This window comes from Schistocerca gregaria, chromosome 2 (assembly GCF_023897955.1).
Source record: "Schistocerca gregaria isolate iqSchGreg1 chromosome 2, iqSchGreg1.2, whole genome shotgun sequence".
Lineage (NCBI taxonomy): Eukaryota > Metazoa > Arthropoda > Insecta > Orthoptera > Acrididae > Schistocerca > Schistocerca gregaria.
Window position 1 is genome coordinate 62,384,287 of NC_064921.1, and position 23,912 is coordinate 62,408,198.

General features: G+C 42.2%; 1 protein-coding gene across 2 annotated transcripts in view; it reads left to right on the forward strand.

Moving 5' to 3' along the window:
* The window catches only part of LOC126336318 (fibronectin type 3 and ankyrin repeat domains protein 1-like), a 78,946-nt gene that overhangs the window by 38,112 nt on the left and 16,922 nt on the right, over positions 1–23,912 (forward strand). For both annotated transcript variants that reach the window (XM_049999880.1, XM_049999879.1), the window contains one exon: positions 18,947–19,426. In XM_049999880.1, coding sequence (XP_049855837.1) covers positions 18,947–19,426 — 480 coding nt within the window. The remainder of the gene's footprint in view (positions 1–18,946; positions 19,427–23,912) is intronic.

Here is a 23,912-nt window from a genome sequence, read left to right on the forward strand (position 1 = left end):
AGTGTCACTCTTAAAAATTGAAAATATTACACATGTAATTTTTTATTTTTATTTATTTTTGTTATTTTTCATGTTTACTGTTACTTTCAAACAGGCAACTCTTTCACTTCTGCAGTTCTTTGTAATGTTTACATAAGTGGAAACTTTCTTTCATCAGTGTTCAATTAAATTAACGTGCACTCTGTCCCTATCTGCTTGGCTAAGTGGTATAATTTTATGTTGCAACATTCCTTAGCACACCCAAGACTTTTTTGTGTAGAAACATTTGCCATTTTGGTGCATCTTTGCAGTTTTTTAATGCAGGCAAAGAGTTCCAAAGAAGGTCGCCATCATCTTTTGACTTTGATATTCACTGTTTTTTCACACACAAACTCACTAAGTGCTTGGGAAAAACTTTAGTTGTTCATAGTGAAACTTAAGAGCTTTAGATTTCTGTACAAAATTTATATCAGAAGTTCATGACCGAAATCAGTGTTCTTTTGGACCCTTATTCTAGACGTACAAATATACAGAAAATGCTTCAATACTTTTTAATGGCATTATTAAAGTAAGCCTTCTCACCTTGTGCACCAAGTACCTCGAATAACCTCTCCCCTACTGTGGTAACCATTTGTTACTGCCACAAGGAATAATCCCCCCCACCTATCTCTCTTAGAAAGCCATTATGGTTGAGTGGTCTATCACAGCCTTCCACCTCACACATGGTCACTTCACAACTGTGGCCTTTTGTCGGCATATGATTTTAAACAACATTTGATGGCTGCCTGCTACATGAAATTTCTCTTACCATGCTGTGTTGCATTTTAAACATAGTCATTTAATATATATTAAGTCATCTGCATGTATGTCTCTTAGTGTTTTAGCTCTCATGCAGGGCAGAGGGTGTAGGCCCTCTGCTATTGAATTATTCTGTGTTTCATCTGCCCCTTCTGCCTTTCTCTCTGCAAATCAGCTTTTGCCCTTGTAATATCACTGTTGATCTATAATATGTCTTAACTTTTGGACACCCACCTGTGTTATTTATATAACTGGCATAAGGAACATCTACATCCTCCTTGGGGAATTCTATTGTAGCCTGAATCTGCAATAAATGCATAGTCTATCTATTCGTGACTTTTGAATGGGCTTAACAGCCACAGCTTGTCCATTCTAATCATATGTGACCTGCGCCATAAGTGTACATCTGCCGTCCATTTCTTCTCTGTCTCTCTACTTCTCATTTCTAACATTTCCCTCTCTTCTCCGTCATTCATCGTACCTACCTCTCTCTCTCTTCCCTCCTTCCACCTCCATATCTCTCCCCCTCCCCTCTGCGGGCTCAGGGGTAAGAATAGGCCCACCGTATTCCTGCCTGTCATAAGAGGTGACTAAAATGAGTCTCACATGTGTTGGTTTTTATGTGATGGTCCCCTGTAAGGTTTGACCTCCATTCTGCAAAAATTTTCCACAGAGCAAGCCAATTGAGGAAGGGTGCCTCACATGGTACATCGTGTCCATAGTGCGTTTAGATCTTACCACCCTTTCTCGTCGTCACATTGCAGTCCTGCTTATTCTCCATTTCTAGAGTGAGAATACATCCCTGGGTACGGTCTCCACCCTGCACTATGCTGTGTCACTTGCTGCGCCAACAGCGACCATGGACTTCTTTGCACCTGGTATCCAGCACGGTACCCAGTCAGTTGTGGTGGGGCCGCCACATACCCTGTTGATGGTAGCCCCATGACAACACAGAGATTGCTCTGCTGATGCCTACGCCGTTAACTACCCACATATGCCAAGGAGTAGATGCCTATCTCCCTGGGGCATCGGGACTCCAGGCAATGGCCATCCTGCCAGGTGGCCCTTGCTGTGGCTGGGTGGCACCCGTGTGGAGGGCCCTTGGTCGTAGTGGGTGGCATCAGGGCGGATGACAGGCAATGAAGCATGGCACATCTTCTCTTGCTGGTGGCCAGCCACCAGCAGTCTCTAAGAGTTCAAGGGCTCATTTAAACGTGCAGCAGTATGGCCTCAAATCATTCCCCTCTTTGCCCACACCATGGGAGGAGCGAAAGGCTAAGGATGGCGGTGACACTTATTCGCCCCAGTACCTCATCTGTACATGAGTTTATGGGGATCCATTCATGTCCACAAAGCCTCAGTTTTTTGTGGAGCATTTAGAGGACAAGTTCTGGTAGGTGGAGGGCTTGTCCAAAATGCGCTCTTGGTGAGTCTTGATCAAAACAGCATTCTCTACCCAGTCACGGGCGCTCCTTGTCTGTGACAAGCTGTGGGATGTTTCTGTTTCCATCACGCCCCATAAGAGCTTGAATATGATTCAGACTCTTATATTCCACAAGGATCTTCTTTTGCAGTCTGATGATGAACTGCGTGCCAACCCAGAACAATGAAGTCTTAAATATGTCCGGCACATCCATCGGGGTCTGAGGGATAATCAGGTTGCCACTGGTGCCTTCATCTTGGTCTTCAAGGGTGACACATTACCCAAGAAGGTCAAGGTGATAGGCTACCGCTGTGATGTAAAGCCATATTTCCCTCCCCCAATGCGGTACTTTAAGTGCTTGAAGTTCAGCCAAATGCCTTCCCACTGTACTTCCAGCCTCACATGTTGAGATTGTGGACGCCCATCACATCTCAATACTCCATACGCCCCGCCTCATATCTGTACCAGCTGTGGAGAGCATCGTTCACCTTGCTCACCAGACTGCAGGATTTTACAGAAAGAGAGGAAAATCGTGGAATATAAAACGCTGGACCGACTGACCTACACTGAGGCTAAGAGAAAATTTGAGCACTTACATCCTGTGGCTATGGTCTCCTCATATGCCGCTGCTACGAGAACAGTTGTCGCCCCATTCATTGCAACAATTCCAGTCAGCACTCAGAGCCGTAAGTCTACACCTGCCCCCTTGATGGTGAGGGGAGGGGTAGGGGGCACTTCCCTCCCTGTTGCTCAGCATCACCTACTTCAAGAGCAACACCTCCCGTCCCCCAAACCATCAGAGACATCAGTCCCCACTTCCCACCTCGAGAAGTGTAAGTCTTCTTCAGCTCCTCTCACCAGGAAGGGGACCCTTGGGTCCCTCCCTTTCTGGGTTCTGACTAGTGGAAAAGCAGACGCCCGCCCGTAGCTGAAGCAACCACATCTGGTCATAGGGCTTCATGGTCCTCCTTCATCCCTGAGACTGACCCAGTGAAGCCCTCCCAGCTAGAACCACCTAAGGAACAGTGAGAAAAACAGAAAAAGTAGAAGGCACCCAAGGATCCAGACCTTGCGGTGGCACCCATCCCACCACTCCCTACGAGCTCTGCGTCTGTGTCTGAGGATGAGGTGGAGATTCTGGCATCTGCCGAGGGCCTAGATCTCGCCAGACCCTCAGGCACAATGGACGTCGAACGCGCACTTACTCAGTCGGTGGCAATATGTGACCCAACAGCATAATCTGTGTCCTCGGACCCTTCACACCATTTTCGGCCATGGACAGTGTCAAACACCAGTGGAATTGCAGTGGTTTTTCCCACCACCTTGCCGAGCTCTGCCAACTTAGCAAGTTTCACCCTTTCTTCTACATTCTTCTGCATTGCTCTCCATTCTGAAGATGCGAACCACCATCCTCCATGTCTATCTGGGCTATTATAAGAACCAGGCAGCTTATGAGAGGGTATCTGGCAACACCTGCATCTACGTCCTTAACTCTCTTTACAGTGAGTTCCTCCTGCTGTTACTGTCTGCAGTCTCTATCTTCCACTGGATGATGATGTCTCGCAACATGTATTGGCTGCACTGATAGCCCAGCTGCCACCACATTTTATGTTACTGGGCGACTTTAATGCCCATAACCTTCTATGGGGTGGATCAGTGTCAACGGGCCTAGGAACTGTCGTTGAGCAAGTGCTGGCACAGCTCAACCTTTCCCTCTTAAATAAATGGTGCCTTCACACATTTCAGTGTGGCACATGGCACGTACTGAGCCATCGACCTTTCTACCTGCAGCCCTAACCTTCTACCATCCGTCCAATGGCGTGTGCATGACGACTTGTGTGGTAGTGACCATTTTCCGATCTTTCTGTCACTGCCACGGTGCCCCTCTTGTGGGGGCTCTCCAGATGGGCTATGAATAAGGCTGGTTGGGACTTGTTCACCTCCATTGCCACTATTGAGCCCCTTTCCAATGACGCCATTGATGTGGTGGTTCACACGATCACCACCGGCATTGTTTCTGCCACGGAATCCGCAATTCCCTGTTCTTCCAGGTCCCCTTGGCAGAGGACTGTGCCTTGGTGGTCACCCACGATTGCTGACGCGTTTATAGATCCTACGTCATAAGCAGCACCCATCATTGGAACACCTCATCGCTCCATGTGCGAGCCTGCTGCTTCATTCGCCAACACAAGCAGGAGTGCTGGGCAACGTTTGTCTCCATCGTTGGCCTCCGTACCTCTCCATCACAGGTTTGGGCCAAGAATAGGCGACTTTATGGCTATCAGGCCCCATCAGTGTACCAATTAGCCTCACCAACATATCTTTGCAAGTTGCTTGAATGCTTGGAGAGCTGGAGGTTGAGTAGGCTGCTTGAATCTCCGGGGCCTTCTGGCTCCGTCTCAGGTTGGGTTCCGTAAGGGCCGCTCTGCCACCAATAACCTGGTCTGCTTGGAATCTGCCATCCGTATGGCCTTTGCCTGCCGTCAGCATCTGGTTGCCATCTTTTTTGACATGCAGAAGGCGTACGATATGACATGACGACATCACAGCCTCACAACGCTTAATAGGTGGCGACTTAGGGGCCCACTTCCGATTTTTATTAAAATTTTCCTGTCGCTTCATTCCTTCCGTGTGCAAGTTGGGCTCATAGTTCCTCCTGAGTCCAGGAGAATGGGGTCCCGCAAAAATCTGTCTTGAGTGTCTTCCTCATTTTAGTTGCTATCAATGGGTTCACTGCAGCTGTGGGTATGTCTGTATCAACTTCCTTGTATGCTGATGACTTCTGCCTATACTGTAGCTCCACTGGCATTGCAATTGCCGAATGTCAGCTGCAGTGCACTATCCACAAGGCACAGTCTTGGACTGTAGCGCATGGCTTCCAGTTTTCAGCCACCAAGACCTGCGTTATGCATTTCTGCCAGCGTCACACTGTTCACCCTGAGCTACGGCTTTATCGTGACAGCGAACCTCTTGCTGTGGTGGAGATGCATCCTTTTTTGGGATTGCTTTTTGAAACACAGTTGACTTGGCTCCCTCATATTCGGCAGCTTAAAGAAACGTGCTGGCGGCATCTTAATGCTCTTTGTTGCTTGAGTCACACCAGCTGGGGTGCCCATCGGTCCACCCTTCTAAGACTGAATCAGATATTGATTCAATCCTGTCTAGACTATGGGAGCCTGGCTTATGGTTCGGCATCACCTTCTGTGTTGTGGTTGCTTGACTCCGTCCTTCACTGCGGGATCCAATTCGAAATTGGAACTTTCCACACACACACCCTGTCAACAGCATACTTGTGAAGGCTGGTGTCCCTCTGTTGCAGATCTAGAGCTGACTCCTACTGGCCGCTTATGCTACACATGTTTGTAGACTGCCCGGGCATCCCAGTTACCATCTCCTGTTCTCCAACTCGTTCGTCCATCTTCCAGAACGGTGGACCTGGTCAGGGTGCACAATTGCAGTTTGCGTCCAGGTTCTTCTCTCTGGGCTTGAGATTTTCCCTCTTCCACCTCTTTTCTGGACCCCTCTACGTATACCACCGTGGTGTGTGCCCCGCCGTGCCTTTGGCACGATTTGGCACAGGGCCCGAAGGACTCAGACCCTCCTGAGGCCCCCTGCCGATGCTTTCTTTCCATCCTTGTCACATTTCACGGGTCTGATGTGGTCTATACTGATGATTCAATGGTTGCTGGTTGAGATGGTTATGCTGTTACTCCAGGGGATCATTCTGAACAATGCTCTTTGCCAGCTGTCTCCAGTGCTTTCACTGCCATGCTGGTAGCCATCTCTCTCGCCCCAGAGTATATCTGCTCCTGCTCAGGTGCGTCCTTCGTTATCTGTAGTGACTCCCTGAGCAGTTTACGAGCTATCGACCAGTGTTTTCCTCAGTCTCATCTGGTGTTGGCTATCCAGGAGTCCCTCCATACTCTTGCCCATTGCGGCCACTCCATGGTCTTTGTGTGGACCCTGGGTAATGAACGGGTTGACACGCTGGCCAAACAGACTGACAGGGGCAGCCTTGGAGATTGGGCTTTAGGAGTGTGATGTCAGGTCAGTTTTGCATCAGAAGGTGCTTGGTGTGTGGGGTTATGAATGGCGCACCCTGCCTTTACCCAACAAACTTCGCATCGTCAAAGAGACTATCGGTGTGTGTGGTGCGCCTCCTTGTGGGACTCTCTCAAGGACTCTGTTGTACTCTGCCGGCTGCACATTGGCCGCACCTGGATGATGCACAGATATTTATTGTGCCGCAAGGACCCACCTGTATGTCACTGTGGGTCAGCATTGACAGTGGTCTGCATTTTGTTGAACTGTCCGCTTTTAACTGTGCTCAGGCAGATGTTTGCACTGCCTGATACATAAGCTCCCTGCCCTTTTAACAGATGACTCTGCCATGGCAGGCTTAGTTTTGAGTTTTATTCATGCAGGGGGCTTTTATCGCTTGATCTGAGGGCTTGTCTCTCTTTTGTGTTAGTCTGGCCTTTGGCCTACAGTTTTAGATTGGAGTTTTTAATGTCTCTTGGTGGTTGGCTTTTCCTTTTTTTGTTTCCATGGTTGGCGAACCACTGTAGCCCTCTGTGTGCTTTTAATTATTCTTTTCTGGTCTTTGTCTGTCTTTCATGTTCTGTGCCGTTCCCTGTCATCTCCGTTGTTTATTTTTATTCTTTGTGGGTGTTTCATGATCGTGGAAAAAGGGACCATAGCCCTTGTAGTCTGGTCCCTTCAATTGCACAAACCAACCTACCTCTCCGTCTCCCTCTCCCTCGAATTTCTGTCACTGGTTTACTCTAGAAGATGACATTTAAATGCACAATGCACACTTTTGTCATGACTCTGATAATACCTGTGTGTATTGTTGTCCTTCCATGGCATTTGACACTTTACTGTAAGCTGAAGAAATTGTTCTTCAAATTGAGCTATGTTCCAAATGATGAAATGAAGCTCACAATCCTCTCTGTCTCCCCCAACTGATCACACAAAAATGAGTTTATGACAGTCAAGGATTCTATTGTGATAATACATTAATGTCTCATGTGGGTTAATGTGTTTGTATTGCAGCGCAGTATAGAAACACTGCACATGAATCTCAGAAATGTAAATAGATATTTTTCACTGTACCATCACTTGGCAAAAAGAAGTGTAGAAGACAAGAACTTTGTGACCCGCTTGAAGCATGTGTTCACTGCTGAGGGACAGTGGTCAATACACGAGGCACACGTGCTGCTGTCCTGCTGTACTCACATCAAAGCATCTACCTCCACTTGGTCTCCCATACAGGGGCAAGACCAGACATTACTGGCATATCTGAGACCTGGAAGGCTGAAATTAATTATAAACATCCACATGCAATGGGAACATCTTCAAGTACAGTATGAGTGGAAAATCTTCTGTGACATGTATGTTAAACACTTGAAGGAAGAACAAGATTTTAAGCTCCTGTGCATATTTACAAAGTATCCTTTTAAGCATTCACATAAAAACCCATAAAACAGATTGCAGCAAAGTAGAAATAGTGTAGTACATGAGATCTTGCCTGATAATTACAGTAACCTTGATGGCAGAAAACAGCCTGTCCAGTCACTTTGTTCCCTTCCCTCAATATATGTTTTGCTTCCAGTGTTTACTTGTGCACAGAGTTATTGTTTTGTACATTCAATGGTCCTTATTAGCAAAAAATACATGAGAAGGTAAAATGTGCTGTGGGAAATGATCTGCATACATAAGTCTTGCAGCAAGAGTGTTGGAATTGGCAGCACCATAACAGAGATGCATGTGTGCAAGGTTGTTAAATTTAAACCATTGCTGTTAGCACTACAGTATCCCATCGGATAACGCAAGAATGAAAACAGAGTAGCCTAGCACAGTGATGTAGGGCACTGCCCCCTACTAACAAAGGTAGGACTGATAAGCCCAAATGCTGCACATGTGTGAGGTACATCATCAGATGATATCGCAAGTAGAACATTTGTCTTCCACGTTAGCAGTATTGTCCAATACTTGTAGTCCCAGGTGTCGTATATTAAATTACTAGTCTCAGCGTCATGTGGGTCACTTCAGGGGTTTTCAAATGTAAATATGAACCACCCTTTATTTCTGCTACTTTAATATACATAAGACTGAAATGTTATCAAACTCTGCTGCACCTTTACGAAAGGGGGTAGGGTTGTACAACCCCTTTATTAGTCGCAGCATAGACTGAGGAAGTTAATAACTTTTACAGACGTGCCAACTCTCCCGATTTAAGCAGGAGACTCCCAGTTTTTCCTTCTTCCTCTCGATCTCCCAACAGTGAAGACCGATCTCCCGATTTTCAGAGCAGTTTCAATACTTTCCTTACTATTTGAAAATCGTACGCCTTCGATATATCGGTGGATGACAAGATATGGCTGCTACTTGTCTATGTTAACTTGATAGATTGGTGCGGTGGCTGTTGGGAGCGGCAGTAGGCCTAGCTTGCACTTCGTATCTACAAGGAAGTAAGGAACTTGTTGTTGGTAGCATTCGGAGACAAAGGCAGTGTTGCCAAGTCAGAGGATTTCCCCCTAAATTGAGGGGGAAGTTAAAGAGATAAATGTTTCAGGGGGGAAAATATTTAGGGTTACTACCCTCCCCTCCCCACCCCTTGCTCGACAATTTCATTCTTGACTCCCTTTTACCGCAAACTACCCCGGTTGCTTACCCTACGGTGTGATAAATTATTTAGGGGAATTTGAAGCGCAATATAGGGGAAAACAGTGCGCGAGTGTTGGCATCACTGCTACAAGACCATTGTAAACACTTATATACAGAACACTTAGATACAGAAGTTGATATTCTTCACTCTCAGTTCTGTAATTTCAGCTGGAAGAAACCAACTTGGCAGCAGAGAGAATTGATGCTCAGTGTGCAAACTTGCAAGGTGATGCTGGCTATTTTGTCAATTCCACATAGTAATGCGGAATGTGAGAGAATTTGTAGCACAGTTACAAAAACCAAAACTCAGTTCAGGTCCATGCTTTCAGAAATGTCTTTGGAAAAATTTTTGATTTTAAAATCAGTTCAAAAAGGGAAGTGTTTTGAGCAGAAATTTAGTTCAGAGTTTTTTAAGAAGGCTAAGTCAACTACGGGTGTGCTGAATAAATAACTACCGTAATCAGACAAATTCAGACTGATAAACCATTCAGATTATTTGCTAAGCCTAACATGTACATCCTGTATAAAATTGATTTAAATTTGGGAAAGATGTCTTACGGATATAAGATACCATGCAAATATGGGTTACCTTATGAAATGAAAACGTGTGATTATTTAACAGCGATTTATTCATGCAAAAACTGTGCTAAAGTCAAAACAGAAATCTAATATACGTTAATTTGTTTCCTCGGATCGTAATTTCTAACTGTAGTTCTCTCGAGAGTGCTCCGTTTGAATGTGTGTGAATCCAAAGAAACCTGGAGAGCTCATCATTCATATTGTTCAGCATGTTGAATGATAAATTATACAGTCCGAAGGCTCAGGTGTGTCCATTATTTAGTATTTACATGTAAATAATAAAGCAAATGTAATTGAATTGTTACAGTCATTGAATTATTGCAACTTTAATCATCAGGGATGTGTTGTAATTCACAATATTACACCGCTAAAATTCTCCTAATTTTTCACTTTTGAAAGTTGGCATGTCTGTTTTTATTGTCTTTCTACCTCATTAAGATCTTCCATTCAGTATGTGGTGGTTGCAGCCAGTTTTACACATGCCCCTATGTGCGTGCTGAATAAATAGACCAATGTCTGTGAGCAGAACAGGGCCCACACAAAGACACAGCATAGCCAAGCCTTATTTGAATAGCCAATTAGGAGGCATGGGAGAGCGACCACGTCATTGCCTCTCACGTCTGCCTGCAGAGAGACACCTTTTCTGAATTGCACTCACTTGTGTGTTGGTCATGCACCAGAGCAGGCATCTTTAAGCCTTACACCTGTTTGTCTCTCTCATTTTAGCTCTCCTATATGGGAGATAGCCTATGCCATATGCTGCTGTTACTCTTATATTTTACCCTGCCCGTATTGTGACTTACATGTGCCCTCGTCTCTACTGTTCAGCTGTCATCCTTGTAACATTGGTGTTCCTTTCTAACATCTTTTAACTTTTGTCCACCTGTCCTTGTTGTCTGTTTGTCTGTATGACAGGCATGGATAGGCAGTAGTTCTATACATTCTCTCTTCTGACCCCAGCTGTGCCATTCACCTTATACTAAATCACAGTTTTATTAACGTTTTCTGACTACTTACATACCGTGATACGTGCTGTAAGTGTATGTTATGTTCATATTGTGCCTTTCAAAAATTGTTGCAGGAAACATCACATAAAGTATGCATGTATGCTTACACACTTATGAAAAGCCTGGCCTAAGCAAAAATATGAAATATATGTATTTTTGTTTTAAAAAGGTTTGGATGGGTGACTGTTACATCCTTTAGCCCTCTTCCGTGCTGCAGTATCACTCCACTTATCCAAATGGTTGATACCAGCTGCCACTGATTCTCTCTGCTCACTAATGTGCTTCAGCACTGCGTCATTCATCTCACACCCTTCTGAAAGTGGCATGATATTTCTTCTGTCATCTAAATTTGCCTCCACTTCTTGTGTTATTTCCATAATATCACTGTCAGTTAGTTCATAAGCTTCACCATTTGCCATCTACTCTATGACGTCCTGTGCATCGACATCCTCATAGCCCTGTACATTTTTGAGCAGTGCAATGATATCATGATTTCCACCTGTAACTTGAGTTTTACAAGTGGATTCAAAGTGAAAATGTCCACCTTCATGGTCTAAAATATTCTTCAAAGACCTTACAAGTGATAACTTCAGCATCTCTTCCCACTCTGGCCCATCACCATATAACAACTAGCAAGTCTGTCCTTTCCAGAATGGTTACACAATCTTCATTACTATCAATCACAGACGTCAGTTTACATGTCAAGGCTGCCTTGGTCCATCAGCTGACAAAAAGCAGTCACGTTTGGTGGTAAAAATAATGCACTGATACCTCCATGTGTGAGTTTGTCACTACCAGAATATGAAGACACTTTATCAAGAAGCAGCAGAACTTGCCTCAGTTAATTGTTGTCTTCCATATACATTGAAGTGCCAAAGAAACTGGGATAGGCATGCATATTCATATACAGAGATATGTAAACAGGCAGAATACGGTGCTGCGATTGGCAATCGTATATAAGACAACAAGTGTCTGGCACAGTTGTTAGATTGGTTACTGCTGCTTCAATGGCAGGTTATCAAGATTTAAGTGAGTCTGAATATGGTGTTATAGTTGGCAAATGAGCGATGGGACACAGCATCTCTGAGGTAATGATGAAGTGGAGATTTTCCCATGTGACCATTTCACAAGTGTACTGTGAATATCAGGAATCCAGTAAAACATTAAATCTCTGATATCGTTGTAGCCTGAAAAAGATCCTGCAAGAATGGGACGAATGACAATTAAACACAATCATTCAGTGTGACAGAAGTGCAACTCTTCCTCAAATTGCTGCAGATTTCAGTGCTGGGCCATCAACAAGTGTAAGCAAAACATCATCGATATTAGCTTTTGGAGCCTTGATGACTGCATGACACAAAGCTTTACGCCTCACATTGGCCCATCAACACAGACATTGGATTATTGAAGACTGGAAACACGTTGCCTGGTCACACGAGCCTTGTTTGAAATTGTATCAAGTGGATTGACGCGTATGGGTACAGAGACATCAATCCATGGTTCCTGCATGTCAGCAGGGGACTGGCGGAGGCTCCGTAATGGTGTGGGGTGTGTGCAGTTGGAGTGATATGAAACCCTTGATATGTCTAGATACGACTCTGACAGATGAAACATACATAAGTGTCCTGTCTGATCACCTGCCTTCATTCATGTCCATTGTGCATTCCGACAGACTTTGGCCATTCCAGCAGGACAATGCGACGTCCCACACATCAGAATTTCTACAGAGTGGCTCCAGGAACACTCTTCTGAGTTTCAACCCTTCCACTGAACATATTGAGCATTTCTGGGATGCCTGCAACATGCTGTTCAATGGAAGAAGATATATTCAATAGCTCAATGTTAGCCCAAGGGAAAGATACAAACTGGGTTACCACTGAAATCTTTTTGAAGTCTGAAAACTGATCACTGAAATCATCCCTCAAATTGGAGATCATTATTGCATGACATTCACTATTGTAAGGTATCTCAATTTCTTCTATTTCTGTCTTAAGAGTTGGAAAATGTTTTTAATTCATCTCTCTTAAGACAGCACTCCCACAAAAACAATTTTTCAGTAAAAGATTTTATTTCAGAGATCATATCAGCAATATCTCTGTCATTGTCTTTAAATTTCAAGTTCAGCTCATTAAGCTTTTCTTTTATGTCAATTAAGAAAGCAAAATTCATAAACCAAAGAGGATCTTCAATACAAGCTGACAGACCATTCTCATCTTGTTCTTACAGAAACAGTTTGAGTGAGGACCAGGTCCCAAAAAAAGTAGATCCTGTGTAACAAAAGGAATTAGTGTGTCTAGTGCTACTAAGAGGAAACTGCATATGGAGGCAAAAGTAAATCGAAGGCCTCAATTTCTTAAGAATGTAAGCACACACAAAAACATTCGACAAAATAGTTAACTAGCAAAACATACTGTGAATAATAACTTCAGTTCAAATGCAAAAAATCAAAAGCTGTTTGGTCTGTTATAAGAAGTGAAGCTGGCAGTGAGGCAGAGAGAAAGTGTCCTTCTATAATTGTGATAAATGGTAGAGTTGTTACAGAACGCAGTGCCATTTGTGAATCATTCAATGACTTTTTCATAAACTGTAACAAATTTGGTGACTGTTCCCGACCAAAAACAAAGCCCAATATGACAGACAGCAATTGCCCATGTTTTAAGTTTTCTCATGTTTCCATCTCACATGTCATCAAAATTATAATGTCCCTAAAAAATTCAAAATATGCAGGGTGGGATGAGGTCCCCACTTGAATAATAAAAATAGTCCGTCACAGTATTGCATATCCACTCTCTTTCATAATCAACCAGTCTTTTGATGAGGGATGTTCCCAGAGCGATTAAAATATGCAGAAGTTCAGCCCATACATAAAAAAGGCAAACAAGATGAATTGGGCAACTATAGGCCAATCTCACTGTTACCAATTTTCTCAAAAATATTTGAAAGAGCCGCATGTGATCAGATCGAAAATCACAATTAATTTAACAGCATCATCTTACGCAATCAGTATGCTTTCAGAAAAGGCCGCAGCACAATCCATGCAATAAATGAATTAATCACAAAAGTCAGCAGATGTCTTGATGATAGAATGTGTGTGTCAGGCATCTTTTGTGACCTGTCCAAAGCCTTCGACACAGTAAATCATGACCCGCTTCTCCAAAAATTGACACACTATGGTTTTCAAGGCAAATCTCTTAGCTGGATGTTATCATACTTGGCAAACAGAAAACAAAGAGTAATTATTAACATCAATGGCAAGGAATTTCTCTCTGGCTGGAAACACGCTCAATTAGGTGTTCCACAAGGTTCAATATTAGGGCCACTACTTTTTCTGTATTGTATTAATGATATGCCATGTCAGATCCAGTCTGATACTATCCTCTATGCAGATGACTCAACAGATGTAGTCTGTTGTAAAAATGAGGTAGACCTAATTCGTCATATTGAACAGTCACTTGGGGGAAGTGGAGGCGTGGGTCAAAAACAATAACTTGACATTAAATTTTACAAAAATAGAAATTGTTCATTTCACCACAAAACAATCTGCACAGTCTATAAGTGAAATAAGGTATATGGACAAAAAATTAGAAACTGCAGACTGTGTCAAATTCTTTGGCGTATTAGTCCATAAAAACCTATTACGGAGTCACCATGTGGACAACATACTGGGTCGACTGAATAGCCTTGTATATATTATGAGTATCTTGTATACTATTACTGATTTAGCTCTAAGAAAAACTGTATATAATGCATATTTTGTTTCAGTCATTAGGTATAGTATAATTTTCTGGGGGTCTGAAAAAACAAATTTACTACAAAAAGGAATCATCCGAGCAATGGTGGGAGCAAAACCAAAGCAACATTGCTAACCTTTATCTGTAAAACTAGGTCTAATGACTGTAGATGTAGAACGAGCTACATGTTACCTACCCACCATTTAAAATCATATGAAAACACCGCGTACTATATGGGCATGAAATTGAATAGCTGGTAAAAGATTGTGGAAACGTTGCAGCACTTTTCCCTTGCTGAGCCAACACACTTCAGTGTGGAGCAGTAAATTTCTATACTGTAGTTTTAGTTCATTTACCAAATCTTTAAAAAGTCAGTATTCATAGCTTCATACAAATTTAAAAACTTTCCATACAGAGACTGCTGCTGTCAAATACAGTGATAAGTTAAAAGCAGTGGAAAATTTTCATTCCTTTGACACAGAGCAATAAAACCACTTTTAGAACCTCGCAAGGCTCGGGCTCCATCTGTGGTAATGCTTATAAGCTTGTGGATATGTATTTTCTCCAATAGAATGAGTTGCTTCATGGCAAAAATTATATCTTCTCCTCTTATATGGCCTTTCAAAGAAATTACTTTCAAAAGTTCTTCCTTGACAGTAAAGTTATTAAAAACCATCCTTACAAAAACGGGCAACTGAGCAGTACCTGTTGCATCAATGGACTCATCTAATTGCATTTAAAAGTAACAGGAGTCATACAAATCTATTTTCAGTTGAGAGAAAACATCATTAGACATATTTTCAACTCGCCTTGTGACCGTTCTTGATAAAAGTTGAATCGCAGCAACTATTTGACTTGTCAGCAGTTTTTCGAAGCGCTTTTTTTACGAATTCACCATCTTCGAAGGGTTTCTTCCTTTTCGCCAGTACATTCGAAACACAATAAGAAGCAAGAGTGGCAGCAACACTTTTGTCTACTGGTTTCGTGAACGTGCTTTGTTGAACAATTAATTGATTTTTAAGTGTCTTGATTTTCTCTTTTCTCAGTTCGGAGTTTACAGGAAGCTCAGTGTTAACACGTGGGTGCACAGTTTTGAAATCTCTCTCGACGTTTGTCTTTTTCACAAATGCAGTCTTAGCGTCACACAGTAAAAAATATGCATGTGCCATTTCATTCTGTTACAAAAAATTCGTGTTTCCTTTCAGAATGAAAGTGATAAATTATAAATTTTTTCTCATACACAACTCATTATGCATCAAGGTGCTGCACTACTCGTATGTTCTCGAAAAGTGTCAAGAAGATACGCAACTGCGCATGCTCAGTGCTGAGTGCTGATGGCCCAAAAAAGTTCTACCTATGTCCTTTTCATGCTCTATTACATTGCAGAAGTTGGTAGTACACAGCACAAAACTCACCACCATCTACTTATCGAACACATTTCGCAAAGTTGTGTGAAACAGTGTATCAATGAGTGGCGCGCAGGTGGCAGTTGATTTAATTAACGCTGCAAAAAATTTTAGAGGTTCAAGGTAGACCTTGGTACAAGTTCTACCCTTTTATTAACAAACAAAAGAACTTGTGTCAAACAAGCATGCATTTTTACTGCTGCAGAAAACAATTGACGATTTTATTCAATAATTTTTCTTTAGCACTCTCATTACTCATGCGATCTACCAAGTAAGCACTCCCAATCTATCAGTAGATCGCAATCGACATGTTTCCGACCATCCTAGGGAGATGTTTTAGGAGTGCTATTGTTCTCTGTGTACATAAACAATCTGGTGAATAGGTTGAACAGCAGTCTTCAACGGTTTGCTGATGATGCTGTAGTGTATGGGAAAGTTTCATTACTGAGTGCCTGTTTTGGGAGCTAGAATTGATTTTCATAATTGATGAAGAGCGGGCAGTAGCTCAAATAGTGCAGCATTGGGGACTGTGATACAAAATATATTTAACAGTAGAAACACTAGAATTTCAGATCTGTATATCCTTTAGAGTGAAACAAAAATAACATAACTATTTAGTGCCTTGAAGATGAAGATGCCTTCAAAACAGCATTTTCGGAAGTGTTGCTCCTCCGTGTTCATTCAAGAAATCTACGGTGAAATGTCATTGTTTGCTAGTGGAAGTGTATGGAGAACATGCTTTGTTGGAAATAATGTGCAGGGAGTGGTTTTGATGATTCGAAGACAACAATTTTTAGGTGAGGGACAAAATGTGTCCTGGTGGTTAGAGTGTACCATGAGCTGCTGCATCCAGGCTAAACGATGAACATCGAATGCTGTGAAAGAACGTATTCAATTTGAATTGTGCACTTACAGACAAATACCTACAATATGCACAGAGATGTGACAGTCATTCTACTTCATGACAGTGACAAACCACAAGTTGCAAACCGAGTGAAGGAAACCAAGTAACTTAAATCGGATGTCTTAGCCTGACCAACATATCCACCATACATTGCCCCTTCCAATTGCCATTTGTTTCGGAACATACAGGATGGCCTTTCTGAACAGGAGTTTAAATTTTTCAAGAGTCTCAAAAACTGGCTCTGTGAGTGGATCACATCAAAAGAATGGTTTTTTAAATTGCAGAACACATTTGTTACCCATTAAGTGGGAAAATGTCATAACTTCTGAAAGACACCACTTTCAGTAAACTATTTTATGCCTTTCTATTAAAATAAAAATGCTTTCTGTAAACTGCATGAAGTAATTCATGTACCTAGAAGAGGGTGCAGGATGACTTAGATTTTCTGGTTGATAAGATGAATGGCAGATTACTCTAAAAGTATAAATGTGAGGTAAAGCAGGTGAGTAGGAAAAACAATCCTCTGATGTTCAGATACAGTGTTAGTGGTGTGTTGCTTGACACAGTCACATAAGTGAAGAACCTAGGTGTAATATTACAGAGCAATATGAAATGGAATGAGCACACTAGGTCTGTAGCATGGAGATGAATGGTTGACTTTGGTTTGATGGATAGGAAAGTGTACATCTGTAAAGTAGACTGTCTGTACCGCACAAGTGTGACCCAGTCTTGAGTTCTGCTCAAGTATTTGGGGTTGACACCAGGATTGAATTAAAGGAAGACGTCAAAGCCATGTGTAGGTATGTTGCTAGATTTGTTAACGGCTGGTTCGATCGACACGCAAGTGTTACGGAACTGCTATAGGAAATCAAATGGGAATCCTTAGAGGGAAGACAATGTTCCTTTTTGTGAAACACTATTGAGAAAATTTAGAGAGCCAACATTTGCGGCTGACGAGTGATTCTGCTGCTGTCAGTGTGCATCTCATGTGAGGACTGTGTGAACTAGGGCTCATATGGATACAGTTCCCTCAATCCATTTGTAAGTGGAACTGGAAAGGGAATGGCTAGTTGTTATACAAGGTACCCTCCGTCGTGCTCCATGTTGTGACTTTGAAGTACCGGTATGTGTGTAGATACAGATATTATTCACGCTCAACTGCCACTTTTCACATCAAGCAAGTTTATTGTCTAAATATTTTGCAATTTGTTTTGATTGTGTGATGACTTTACAAGACAGTTAACAATGGCATCATATGCAAGCAGTCTAGGAAGGCTGCTGAAGTTGTCTCCTAAATCATCCACTTCTTAGGGGACCTCCAAATATTGCTTCAGCTTTACTAGAGGACTTCCTGTCATTTACAACAGTGACTTTTCTGACAAGAAATCATGAGTCCAGTTGCAGAGATGATATTGCATAGACGCAGAATGTGATTAGAAGCCACTTTTGTGACTAAAGAGACAGTTATGTTTCTGAGAACAATATTTTCTGAATGTCTGCCAGTTATGTGCCAGTAAATCATTTTCCTCAAGATACTTTGTAATGCTGGAACGAAGTATACATTCCAAAATCCTACTGCCAATAGGTATTAGTGATATGGGCGTATAATTCAATGGGTTACTTCTATATCCTTTCTTGTGTATCGGTCTGAGCTGTGCAAAGTACCTTTCTTTGCATACGTACCTTTTGTTGAGTAAGCTATTGTATGCAATTGCTAACAGTGAAGCTATTTCATCATCTCACTACGAAAGAAACTAACTAGAATATAATCTGGACTGGAAGAAATAGTGTTATTAAACAACTTAAGTTACATTTCTACACTGATGGCTGACAGTATACTCAGTTCACCAGTTGTTCTTGATGTAAAGCTGGAATATTTTCTTCATGTTCTTTGGTGAAGGAATTTTGGTAAACATTGCTCAGTAACTCTGTGTATGTAATCCAATTGTTGGTAACATTAGCGTTTCTGTCATGCAGTGCAGGTGTAGATTCTGCCTCGGCTCTGGTACACTTTACATATGATCAGTATGTCTCTTGATTTTCTGCCAGATTACAAATTGGAGGTTAGATGTGGAAACCATTACAAGCATCTCATATGGAAGTCTGCACTAATTTTTGAGCATCCGTAAAACATTGCCAGTCTTGTAGATTTTTCATTCTTTTAAATCTGGAATGTGTTCTTTATTGCTCATGCACACATCATGGCCTGTTTCGTGTAAGATGAGGATATGTTCCATCTCTTATTAATTTGCTTAGTATCATTCCTTATCTAGAGAATGTACATGACATTGTTTCTTCCTAAATTGCTTGATTTCTTTGAAATGCAATTCCTAGTATGTAGTATAATTAGTGTGGTGTTTGAAGTCCAGAACTGTGTATGAGAAAAAACATTTTCTTTTTGTAGTTGCTCAGTTGTGGTGTAATGGGAAAAACTGTACTGCTTTGTGCAGGGAGGTGCCTCAAAGGAATGCAACAGGAGAACTGATCCTAGCTGTGAAGCGTGGGAGGGTGAAGTACGTGCAAGAACTGTTGGCAGCTGGAGCAAAGATCACAGTGCGGGACAGGAAGGGGAACACAGCCCTGCACTGGGCGGCACAACAGGGAAATGAGGAGAGTGCCAGGTATCTGCTGCAAGCCGGGGCCAACATGGAGGCTGTCGACAGCTGGTGGCGGCAGACGCCATTGCACAGGGCTGCAGAGTGGGGCCACGAGGCAGTGGCGAAGATGTTGCTGATTGCCGGTGCTGACCCCGACATCTGCGACGGGGATGGGAGGACGTCACTACACTTGGCGGCTTTAGGTGGCCACGTGGGGATGGTGACAGTGCTGCTGGCAGCGAGTGCGGACCGTGGCATCAAGGACTCTGGAGGGAGGATGCCTGTAGACATGGTCAGGGAGAAGGACAGGGAGCAGCTGTTGCCCCTACTCAGGTAACTCTCCGGCTGTACACACACTTTTCTTAGTATTTTATGATATCCAGTCAATCTGATAGGTACCCCTACACTGGAGTCACAGAAGCGTATTATTGGAGTACTTAAGCATAAAAACTACGTATCTAGCAGATCTTTATGTGCACTGTTGCACCATTACAAATAGTGTGATACAAATATTATTCAAATAAGATAAAAATTCTTTCATTATTTTCGCTTTTTATTAAAACCATAACGTCATTTTTACTATATCACTGGTCCTTTTCAGTAGCTGAAATTCTAGAACATGTGAAATATAAGACAAGAAGTTCAAAATATGCCATTGCAAGTAGTGAAAGCTCTCGTGCAGATAAAACTTAAACCACAAAATCATTTATTTTCTGATATATTAGTGTTACATTTTCTATACTTTGGCATGTGCGCACGCATGTGCCCCCCAAAATATAGTTTTCTGATGAATGAATAAACACTCAATTGTGATCAAATCAGGCAGGGACATAAAAAGCTGTGTTGCAATTCATTGACCATGATTACTGGTATGTTCCCAAAATCAAAAAATGCTCTCCTGAGAGAGAATACTGTTATGTTCACATAATATTGAATATTACAGAACATACTTCAATGAAATTCATAAGAAAGCCCTAGAACCTTTGTGAAAATGAATAACAAGTATTTGGCTGTAGTAGCACATGAACCAACTACACATTGGGTACTTAACTCTTACCCCTGTCTGTTACACTATGTTGAACTTCTGGAAGGTGCAGCCTATGTTGTGTATTACAATCTCCTGAAGGCTTTAATTGACATTACATTATCAACTGAAATTTCATTATAACATATAGTGTTTTCAATGTGCCATTAACATTCTTCAACTACCAATGTGACATTTCCTGTCTTTTATTACAACAAATTGCACCAGTAATGCTGCATTTTTAGAGTGTCCTGGTGCTTTGACACATCATATACAAATAGGACATCAGTTATAATATAAAACCCAACAAATATTGGCTTTTACTGAAAATGACAAAATCCAATATGGCATCAACCAAGTGAGGTAGGACATGATCTTCTGTACCATTGACCACATTCCTCTGGATGAAGCAAAAATCTGATTTGCTGTATTGTTTCCCGCCAAAGAGTGTTGAACATAAAATTCGACACTGTGACACCACAAAATTCAACCATTGCCTCAAGCACAAACATATCACAGATATATATTCATCTCCATCTTGACATCTTGCTGCAAGTCTCCAGAAGTGCACTTCAGAAAGACTGCAGCCTAGTACCCATTTGTCACAGGTGTCAGACCAGTCAGTAGGACAGCTAATAGTGCAGTTACCTCTCAAAGTGCACCAGTGAAGTAATGTGTGATCTACATGGCTGTAGTGTAAACTGGCTAACTCTTATAATTGTACATGAACTACATTCATGAGGGGGACATTACGCACAGCTCTGCCCCGTTATTTTCTTTCTGCGTTGAATGTTAGTATCCAGGCATTCATTTCCTAAAGCAGCACAACACAGTTTTCCAAGAAACATTAAAAAATGGCTTTTGAAAATTAGTGCATGAGATGTGAGTCTTCACAATAAATTAAAATTTTGTACAAAAAGTTCAAAGAATCAAATATTTTATTATTTCTAGAGATTGAATGGGATTATTTATGTAAACAACTCTTTCACATCACAATAAGGCATTTTGCATGTCTATCAAATATTTAATTACATTTTATGTGATTAGTGATTAAAAATAGAAAGATGTTATTTTATTACAATTTATGATTAAGTTTTGTTAATTATATATTTCCTGATAATTTGTTAAGATACTGCTGAGAATTTTAAAAGCTGTGGATATAAACTGAAAAGATAGATGTGATTAATACAAAGCAGAAAGTGACAACAAGAGTGGGGAATGAGGAGACAGAAGGGATGAGCATTGGAAAGGGTGTGAGGCAAGGATACACACTGTCACAGAAGCTATTCTACACTTATGGGGAAGAACTGATATGTAAGACCATAGAGGCATTTTAATTGGAGGAGAAAGGATAAAAACTAGACAACATGTAGATGATCAAGCAGGGCTGATGCAATCAGCAGTTACAGAAGATGTAGAAAGAGTATTGCAAGAAGGCGCAAGGAGTATGGAATGAAGATAAATATATGAAAGACAAAGCTGATGAGCATAAGCAAGAATGAATCTCCAAGTAACATACTCCTAAATGAACAAGTGAAATATTTTCTGTATCACAGAAGTCTAATGGTGTGGAGTGGAAGCTGTATAGAAGAAATGAGGAGGTGGAAGATACCTATTGGAAAGAGAACATTTGAAAAGGTGAAGCCATTACTGATATCTAGATGAATTCCAATGAACCTGAGGAAAAGATTTACTGATACCTTGTCCAGAGTGTAGTGTCATATAGTAGTGAATCATGGACAATTGAAAAGAAAGAAGCCGTCAGGGGCTCAGCATTTGTTTGCTGGATACGAGCTTTGGTGACCCGGGGTTCCTAGCTGGGGACAGGTGAGTGTCTCCAGTCCTCTGTCACTGTAAGCCATGGGCATGCTTCAATGGCCTCTGTGCAGTGTGGTGATGGAATGTTCCTGGCTTGACTGTCAGATCACGAGTTTGATAAAAACATAAAAAAAGCTACAACTCAGTCTATGAGATGCACGACTGTTCAGGTGGAACAGGCACTAGTGGGCAATGTTTGGAGAACATGCCGCACATCGGTTGTAGACATGTGGGGCGAGTTTGATAAAAACATAAAAAAAGCTACAACTCAGTCTATGAGATGCACGACTGTTCAGGTGGAACAGGCACTAGTGGGCAATGTTTGGAGAACATGCCGCACATCGGTTGTAGACATGTGGGGCTCTGTCTAGGAGGACTTTTAATTTTCCAGGTGCTCATGGCATAGCCCCCTCAAAATTTTCTCTTCCTCCTCCTAGCGGAATGGGTGGGCCGCTGTTAGGTACCAACACCCAATCAAAGAAGAGGAATTGTGCAGCCAGTCCTCTTAATTTAGGTATTATTCAGTCTGCTTACAAGTACAGCAACAGAACACATGCTGCTGACCAGAATGTGTTTTTAATAGCCAAACGAAAGAGGATAGTTTTGAGAAGGTTGCTCCCTTATATATTCAGAAGGATTAGAGGGAATCTGTAGCTCCGTAAACTCAATTAAGCACTTGCACAGTGGGACACTGTTGGTGGAAACTTCTAATTCTCAGAAAGCAATCAACCTTCAAAAAACTAGGTGCCTTAGGGAATATGCAATAGAAACTGATCTGCACAATGCCTTAAACAGCAGCAAAGGTGTTGTGACTTTCAGGGATCTTGACGATATTTCCATAGAAGCACTGAAAACTGAGTTGACCCAAGATGGCATTGATGTGAAAAACATGATGAAAACAGTGGATGACAATCTAATAAAATCAGACTCATTTATACTGTCTTTCAACAGCCTAGAACTACCAGAGCATGTTAAAACAGATTTCTTTCACCCCAGTCCAATGCACTGTTTTAAATTCCTGCACTTTTGGCACACAGCTCATTGTTGCAAGGGAGAAGTCACCTGTGGAAAATATGGCAAGACCACTCATGAAGGAGTTGGTTGTTCGTCTCCTCCAAAGTGTATTAACTGCTTTGGGGGTCACCCTGTCTAGAGTAGGGACTACAATGTCTTCCTTGAAAAACAGAAGATCCAGGAGATAAAAATGACAAAGCATATCCCACATGGTGAAGCCAAAATGATATGCAAGGCACGTACGGAGGAACTGAAACTCCTGACCCAGGCATGCCCCCTGTGCTACGGGGCTACATACTGCTCCAAAAGGTTGACCTGACGGGTCACAGAGCCAAGCGAGGGGTTACTGTGTTGTCAATAACACACATCACTCCACTGTTCTCTCCTTGGTTACTGACCTATGAGCAGTAGCCACTGCAGTGCATGTGGCTCAGAAGAGCACTATCTGCTCACTGTACATACCTACGCAGGATGTCATAGACTCTGAGGCTCTCAAAGGCCTTACTGGACAACTCTCCCACTCCTTTCTACTAATGGATGATTTCAGTGCCCACAATGTATTATGGGTCTTGAACTATACTTGCCCTAGGGTTGGAGTTTCGGAGAACTTCATGAAGTCTCAGGAGCTGTGTGTCCACAGTACAGACAGCCCCACTCATTCGACCTCTCTGCTCTCCTACCCTTGCAGACAGCCCAGCGGAAAGTGACTGATGATCTTCTCCAGTGACTACTTCCCACTGTGGATCCACCTACTGGGTGGAACATTGCCTGAACAGAAGCCACCAAAATGAGTGGTCAACAAGGCTAACTGAATGCTTTTCAGCCATCTGGCTGTGTTTGAACACCACAACAATGTCTAGGAATGGGTGGACTACATTACACGAGTGATCCATCATGTGGCTGACTTATCCATCCAAAAGTCCTCAAGTCATCTTAGGAGGCAGACTGTATCTGTGACTGTAG